Genomic DNA, 8,705 nt, shown 5'->3' with positions numbered 1-8,705 from the left:
GAATCGAACCCAGGCCCTTAGGATTGACATTCTCTCACGCTAACCACTCAGCTCCCCGAGTAGTCGTCGTATTGCGATTCATCTGCTATTTGTAGCCGACCCAGTTTACGTTAAGACGCTTACAGCTCCGTCTATGGGTAAAAGTTTCGTTTTTTTTTTTCAGTTCCATGCCGTTCCCCTTGTATCGCTAATAAACAGTTCAAATTTACGTCATTGTGAGTAATGTGTATCTTTTCACAGCGATTCGAAACTGGAATTTTAATTATGGGCACCTACGTTACGAGTATCTTGGATGTCACGTTGGATTAGCAGTTGTACTGCTTTCCCTGCGTATATTAAACTGAATTTTTCTCTATGACTTGCTTTTCGACCTTGCAGATATTTTAGTTATTTGTTACTAGGATCAGTGCAACAACAGAAACAGATATAAAGCAAAATTGTTTATTACAAAGTTTTAATTGTATAATTTATTGACATATAATAAACAACACAAAAACAACACGGTATTCGTATTGCTGTACTACACGTACAGAAGGGTAGCTCGTACAGATCGAAATACAAGTAACTGCCATCGTAAAGTCATATCAGTCTTCGCAATTACTGCCGTTTCTTTCTGTTAATGGTGAACGGTGTGGCGACTGTTGGCCAGCAGACATTGGAGGATCCTCAAGGTGCGGCGACTTTCCTGAAACGCAGAGCCACTTTCCCAGCTGGAGTTCCAATGAACTTGGAGGGCTCGTACCGCAGACTGCTGGGCGTGTCTGGCGCTGGAAGCACCTCGAAGTTGTTGAGGATGTGGACGAGGCCGAGTTTTATCTGTAGGTATGCCACCCTCATGCCTGGGAACAAGGGAACAAATTTCATTTTCTGCAGACAGCGCACAAATAACATTCATGCTTTTGTTCCTGCACGAAAAAATCTCATATCCGTATTTTTTATTTGAGTGGTGGCACCAGATGCCTCACTATCGACTACATACATAAATAAAGTATAGTCTACATTCGCCTGTTTCACATGAACAGCAACGGCATGTACAGCTACGTACAAGATAAGAAAGTTATAGGGATTGATATACGCTGTACCATATAGGCGACTGTACAGTTTAGATGCCTGTATGTGTCATTCTAGCGGTCTCGTAACCACATCGTCCTCTGCAACATTGCAACGCGTGTTGATCAGAACTACACCTCAACGTTCCTTCATTCACAGGTGCACGTATAGAGGAACAGGAGCTTCGGCGACAACAGCCATTATAAAACTTTTCTTTTTTATCAGTCTTCTGACTGCTTTGATGGTGCCCGCCACGAATTCCTCTCCTATGCTAACCTCTTCATCTCAGAGGAGCACTTGCAACCTACGTCCTCAATTATTTGCAGGATGTATTCCTATCTCTGTCTTCGTCTATAGTTTTTGCCGTCTACAGCTCCCTCTAGTACCACGGAAGTCATTTCCTCATGTCTTAACTGGGGGTAGGACGTCAAACGGGCCAACTTGGAGCAGGAGAGGCACCACAGGACATTACATTTTAATTTACACTGTCTATACTTTTATAAATACATTCATAATACTTTAGTAGCGTGACCAGGAAGGAGTCACGATTCATACTCATAGCAGTGGAAGCTCAAAAACGTAACAAAACACTTTTTTTACATGTGAAGTTTCATCATTTTTTCACTTACTATTGGCTGCATTTGTTGCTATATGTACACTTTTCTTCCTAAGTAAGAGAGATTCTTCGATGACTTTTGCACAGCATACGAACCATTGTTACAGGTGTATGAAACTCTAGAAGTTATTTAATTATGAAAACGTGAATGAACTGTTACATTTTAAACTTCATGTTTAGAAAAAATTCAAGTTTTATAGTTAATTATCTCAATTTTTTCCACAGTTTTTTAATAGAGTTGGAAAATTCTAGAGTTTCATACACATGTAACTACTGTTTGTATCCTATGAAAAATTCATCGAAGAATCACTCTTACTTAGGAAGAAAAGTATACCTATAGCAACAAATGCAGCCAGTAATAAGTGAAAAAATGATGAAATTTCACATGTAAAAAAAGGTATTTTGCTACGTTTTTGAACTTCCACTGCGATGAGTGTGAGTCCTCAATCATTCCTGGTCATGGTGACAAAGTTTTATGAATTTATTTGTAAAAGTATAGACAGTAGAAATTAAAATGTCCTGTGGTGACTCTCCTGCTCCAAGTCGGCCAGTTTGACGTCCTACCCTCCTTAACAGATATCCTAACCCTGTCCCTTCTCCATATCAGTGTTTTGCACATATTCCATTAATCTCCGATTCTGCGTAGAAATTCCTTATTCCTCACCTTATCAGTCCGCCTAATTTGCTACATTCGTCTGCAGCACCACATCCCAAATGCCTCGATGCTCTTTTTTTCCGGATTTCCGACTGTCCATGTTTCACTACCATACAATGCTGTATTCCAGACGTACATTCTCAGAAATTTCTTCCTCAAATTAAGACCGATATTTGATATTAGTATACTTCTCTTGGCCAGGAATGCCCTTTTTGACGTTGCTAGTCTGCTTTTTATGTCCTCCTTGCTCCGTCCGTCATTGGTTATCTTACTGCCTAGGCAGCAGAATTCCCTAACTTCATCTACTTCGTCACCATCAATCCTGATTTTAATTTCTCGCTGTTCTCATTTCCACTACCTCTCATTACCCTCGTCCTTTTTCGGTTTATTCTTAATCCATACCCTGTATTCATTAGACTGTTCATTCCGTTCAGCAGATCATGTAATTATTCTTCCCTTTCCCTGAGGATAACAACGCCATCAGCGAATCGTATCATTGATATCCTTTCACCTTGAATTGTAATTCCACTCTTGAACCTTACTTTTATTTCCATCATTGCTTCTGCGATGTACAGATTGGAAGTAGGGGCGAAAGGCTACATCCTAATCTGCCCCCAGAACAAAGGTCATGTAGTGCAGGTAGAGTCACTAAGGGGGAAGCATTCTGTGGAACTACCAATACAACAGGTGATACTTGGTCGCTAACTTTATTCTTCTCAGGAGTTGTTGTAGGGGACAAATCCTGGAAACCGTCGACGTCTGAAGACGAAGGATCAGGAGGACATTGCGCTGTCGCATATTGTGACGGTGGTCACTAAGCAAGGGGGTGGGGGTGGGGGGGACTCCGCTCCCTCTCCACAGAGGCAGCTCAGTAGGAGCCGCATCGCGAGCAGGAGGGATGCCGGAGGTAACTTCTTCGCCACTTACCGTACCACGGATGGGAGGCATCGTAGCATCGAGAGGAGCAAGGGACACCATCGTTTCGGAGGAGTTTGGGACAGAAGGCACAGCTAAATCCTTACTCACCATCTTGAGTGTGACGTCGCTTGTTTGTCAATGTTACGGGTTCTATCCTGGGGGCAATAGGATTCTGAACCTGTCGCGGAGGTAAAGGTGGACATTCAATTACACGATTATTAGAACTGACTTTTTGTGCATTATGATCTGAAGGAGAAGTAGGTCCGGCTTCGGAAGTGGAAGGAACAAGATCAGCAACTGTCAATTTGCGACGATGCATTAATGACGGTTTTAATACAAAAACCCTCCGCGGGCATTTAGGCCGAACGTGTGTACTTTCATTAAATTGGAAGCAGGTTCTCTCTTGGCAGTATACAGGACACGAACACGAGAACCACACACTAGAAAATGTGATGGAATATAGCGTCTGATATGCATTTCCACGGAACGAATTCCACAATAACACTGTAATCTGTGTTGAGTAGACCGACGTTCACGACGTACGTTTTTCACGTTGCCATATGGAGTCAAAATGTCGTTTAGAAAGTTGTCATCAACCTTCGGTGGATGGTTGAATACTCGAACATTGGTATAGTCAATTTCGGCTTCGGTGAGTGACACCATACTAACAGAATTATCGCGATATTTGAACGGGACTTGGCAACCATGTCGCGACAATAAAAATAAATTTCACGTAAAACACGTACTCGTCAAAATAAGCGGTGTGCACCTGCTCAGAGGTCACATGTATTGTATCGAGAAGCCATTCGTGGGTCTCTAAAGACCCGCGTCAGGTGTACCTCCATGTCTTGCCAATTCGTGCGCTATGCGTTACGAAATACAGGCAGCTTTTCCATTGACAGTACACGGTGGATACGCACGAGGAAAGGTAGGTCACATTCGCTCGACGGCATTCGCCACTGGCATTTCCCGCACTCCTAGAACAAACATTGTGTTACCAAAGAAAAACCCTTCTTGTGCTTGGTTAGCTACTGAATATTTTGTGGTTTTCCCGGTCTGCGTACTTTTGTAGACGACTCTGCTCCATAAAATGGTTGAGAGTAATCACTTTAGATTCTAATTAATTAGTTTTGTAGCTTCTATGATGTCTTTTGTGAGCTATGGAAAAATACACCTCCATCTCATTTACATATTGAAATAAATCCATTTAATTATTCTTTACTCAAATACAATGTCGATACCGACACTCTGAGACTATTAAATTATTGCATTACGTGCTACCAATACCGATACCATAGTATCGAACAAAAATATCAATACTTAAAAAATCGTTAATATCGGAGTCTCGTTTTTCTACACACAATCTGTTGTATGTTATTACCATGGAAATCTTGTAACGTATCTAGGTAAGTTAGGACAATGTAATTATCCCTGAGTCACATAGCACCCGCTATAGTGAAAAGACGTTCGCGATCACTTCTTTAGCGTTTTCAGTCAGTCCTGAAGCTGCGAACGAACACAGTCCAGTGATTCCCGGCTGTTGTTGTGTCCTGCATGCATTTGCGTCCTCACGTCATTGAAAACGCCACAGAAGTGGACACTGAACTGCCTGATCTGGAGATAAGACGAAAACACAGCGATCAGGTTCTTACCTATACACAGCCTCGGTCCCTCGCCGAACGGCAAGAAAGTGTAGCTCGGCCTGTCCTTGGAGTTTTCTTCTCTGAAGCGATCCGGCATGAACCTGTGGGGCTCCTTCCAGTACCGTGGGTCGTTATGCAGGCCAGTCACCGAGAAGATGACACCGGTCCCCTTAGGAAGGACGATGTCCGTGCCCGGGATCTTGTAGTCCCGGGACGCCTCGCGGTCATGGAAGTTGACAGGTGGGTACATCCGCAGCGCCTCTGCAACCATAAAAATGTTGCTTTTTTCTATTCATACACTGACTAAGTCGTTGGAAGACTACAGTTTAATAGTGGGAACAGTGTGGGACATTCATTTATATGCGAACAGGATTCTGTTTTCTGACCTTCGAGTTAGTTCTACTTCAATTTCTTTACTTATACTAATTACGAGTTAGTTTCCCGAAAGAAACGGGTATGATGAAACAGGTATTTGACTGCAGTAATCTGTAAACGTATTAAATGAAATGTGACCGTCAAACTCCTTTCTTTTAGACGTTTTTTGCGGAAACGAATCACCTGCAACCACTGAGAGACTAGTTTCTGTGAACTATTTTCAATACTGATTGTTGTTCGTTTATTATTCACAATCACAACCTCTTATCTGGACATCGAAAATATGCCATATGCTTGTCTATCGCGTGTGTTACAACTACGAGGGACATTTCATAAATAATGGATTGTTTGATGCAACAACAATGAAAATTACTTCAGATGTAGTTGGGAGCTTGATGAAGAAACACCTGCTTTTGTTTTTTCGCCGTGTACTCTACATAAATATGGCGAGAGGTAGAGAATGGACCCAGCAGGAACCTCGGGTACTGTGACTGTTGATCAGAGATCGTACACCAAAATCGAAACTTTACTCGTTCGTCAGAAGCCCCCAGGTGTGTTACGTGAAGTTAGTGGTGAGTTTACAGTGGATTGTAGCGAAGTCTCAAGTTTGGTTAATGTTTTCATCATGGTCATGTGAGAATGGGCCATACTCCTACACCTCGAAGGCCAAAATCGTCAATAGATGAATGACGTGTGAAACTCGCGGCAAATATTCTCGAAGAAGATCGTAGTGCGACTTGTGAGAAACTGTCTGAAACCACGGGAATTCCCGCAACATCATTATTCCGTATTCTGACAAAAGATTTTAAGAAGAGAAACATTTCTGCGCTATGGGTCACACACTGTTTGACTGCCGAAGAGAAGCAGAAACGCCTGGACATTACAACCTTTTTCTAACAACGATTAGACCATGAAGGTCACGGATTCTTGGGTCGACTTTTTGCTATTGATTAAACATGGATTAGAGACTTTGAACAGGAGCTGAAACCACAGTCCAGTGATTTGAGAGCCTTAGGTTCTCCACATTAAAAAATTTCGGCCCCATCACTCAAAGTTCAGGCAAATGATTTTTGCTTATGAATAACAAGGGATCATAACGACATTTAAGAGTCCCAAGTGGAACAAGTGTCACAGCAGCGTATAGTCGCAACTTCATGCAAAATCTGCGCATAAAAATGCACAAAACCCGACATCAGTTGCTCGGCGCTTTCTACCACCGCTACCTGAGCCACTAGACATATCAATAGATGGGATGTCGTGAATGGAAAAATAGCGCTTCAGAGACATTGGGGTTCTGTCACAGGGAAAAAGGACTGTAGAGAGATATTGAAAAAAAATCTGTAAGTAAAAACATTAGTGTGCATTATTTATGAAACGTCTCTCGTAATTACATAATACTACTGCTTGCTGCGTACTAGTACTAGAGAGACATGGGACAAGAAATAAACGCGAAGGAGAAATTCTTACTTTCACAAAAAAACAGGTGTTGGTTCTTCAAACGATTATCCAACTCTAGTACTTTTGTTTGTATTGGTGCTACTTCGGATACAGTCAGGTGTTCCAGGAGGAATGTTCACCATTCACTGATATTACAGGAACGATCATCAGAAGCCAAAAAATCTATTTATCATGTTCTCCAGAACGCCTACTATAAGAGCAATGAGCAGTTGTTCAGTGAAAGAGATGTGTTTCACAAAAGCGAGGGTAAACAATTGCTCATAGCTGCACTTCGCTCATACCCAATCACTACAAGTAGCCCATTCTCTCATTCTTTCAGCCCAACTCATTGTCATTATCGCTCGGCTTATTTCTGTCATTGTCTTCTGTCTCACAGTCCCCTTAGCTCTGTCCTACTCCTACAGTCTCCTCTGACCGTGACTCTCTCTCTCTCTAGCTAATATCTCTCACCCCTTGCTTCCTACTGATGCTGTCTCTTCTGACTGTCACGTTTTTTCTCTTCCTCAAGTAACTGTCATGTACTCTGCCCCTCATTATCACAGGCTCTCACCCACTTCCGCCTTCTCTCTTTATTCCTCCATCCCCCCCCCCCCCCTGGGCACCACAACTGTGGCACTGCCACCTTCAATCCTTCAATCTCTTCTTAACACTCCTCTGCCATTGTCACTATGTTCCACTGGATTCCTCTCATTCTCTCAAATTGCCTCTGTCTTCTTAGCTCTTTTTGTAACACAACCACTGTATATTATCTTCCAGTATGTCTTAATTTTCTGTCTCTTTGCTACTGCCGCTGTCTTCTTCTCTTTCAGCGTAAAACAGCACGTGTATGTTCGCACGCCAAAATTTTTGGGAAAATTTATGAACGTGGTAAGGAAGGTGGAAAGAGGTAGCTGGTATCCTACTTTTAAGTCAGAGTTTTTAAAATAAAGAAGAACATATTCCCATTTTTCCTGCTCTACTAGGAGCATTTTTCCACTGGTTCGCTTCTTTTCCTTCCTGCAGCATGGAATGTAACTCATACGAAAAGAAACGTATTGGTCAGTAAAATTTAGGTATGATGTTTGAAATTTTCACGGCGTACTGTTTGTTCCATAAAAACACGGGAGAACTGCCGTAAGTCAGTAACATCTTGCCACGATATTTCGGCACAAAGTCTTTTGGCCATCTTCAGGTGAGTACAGCTGGAGAAGTACTGGCGAATACGCGCTGAACTCTGCTATTTAAATGGCTATTCCCACGTCCCACCCGGTCTCCATCTCTCCACCCTCCTTACCCTCTCCCAAGGTGGCTTCCGTCAGCTCCCCGTCCCTGATGATGTCCTCCTCCCCTCCATCTACCCCTCCTACCAACTTTGATCCTCCCCCCACACTTCCTGTGTCCTTTCCTTTTGGCACCCTCCCTTCCTTCTCTTCCCTTCCCTTTTCTTTCCTTTACCCCGTCTCCTCCCTCCTCCCCTCTTCCCCCGGGCTTCCCCTCCCCCTTCTTCCCTTCCCCCTATCTCCCCTGCCCTTGGCATCTGCTCTCCCCACTCCCTCTCCCTCTCCCACCCCCCCTACTCCTTTCTTGGCAGGTCCCCGGACTCGTACACGGTTAGTGAACATTCGCGCGCCGGAGATCTACGCCTCGTCTTCTGTGTGTGTCGTCGTTTGTGCTTAAGTGGTTCAGTATTATTCGTTTTTGCGCACCTCTGTTCCCGTGTGACAATATTCGTCTCTGTCCAAGTGTCTGACCGAATTTTATGTTGGACTGTACGCCCGTGAACGGCTCCATGTATTTTAGCAAGTGATTGGCTCTGTTTCTATGTCCACCATGTTTTTTCTCTCGATGTCTTCATTTATCTCTTCTGTGTTTCTCTGAGGCCAAAGAGCGGCGTTGCATGCTGCTGCTGGCCTGCCTGTACCCAGGTTTGAACATAACAATAAAGAAAAAAACAAAAAAAAAAAAGCTCAGCCAGCGCGTCTAATCTCGCGTACGTCGGTTTACACCTCGC

The 8,705-nt window shown here is 43.2% G+C and overlaps 1 protein-coding gene across 1 annotated transcript in view; it reads right to left on the bottom strand.

Annotated features, from left to right (window-relative positions):
• Nucleotides 1-427: 427 nt before the first annotated feature.
• The window catches only part of LOC126100827 (cytochrome P450 6j1-like), a 29,843-nt gene continuing 21,565 nt past the window's right edge, over nucleotides 428-8,705 (bottom strand). Inside the window, exons 7-8 of the mRNA XM_049911475.1 lie at nucleotides 4,892-5,143; nucleotides 428-839 (exon numbers count right to left, since the gene is read on the bottom strand). Coding sequence (XP_049767432.1) covers nucleotides 667-839; nucleotides 4,892-5,143 — 425 coding nt within the window. The 3' untranslated portion in view covers nucleotides 428-666. The remainder of the gene's footprint in view (nucleotides 840-4,891; nucleotides 5,144-8,705) is intronic.

This window comes from Schistocerca cancellata, chromosome 9, assembly GCF_023864275.1.
Source record: "Schistocerca cancellata isolate TAMUIC-IGC-003103 chromosome 9, iqSchCanc2.1, whole genome shotgun sequence".
Taxonomy (NCBI): domain Eukaryota; kingdom Metazoa; phylum Arthropoda; class Insecta; order Orthoptera; family Acrididae; genus Schistocerca; species Schistocerca cancellata.
The sequence above is the reverse complement of the archived record's forward strand: the minus strand, read 5'-3'. Positions and strand labels throughout refer to the sequence as shown.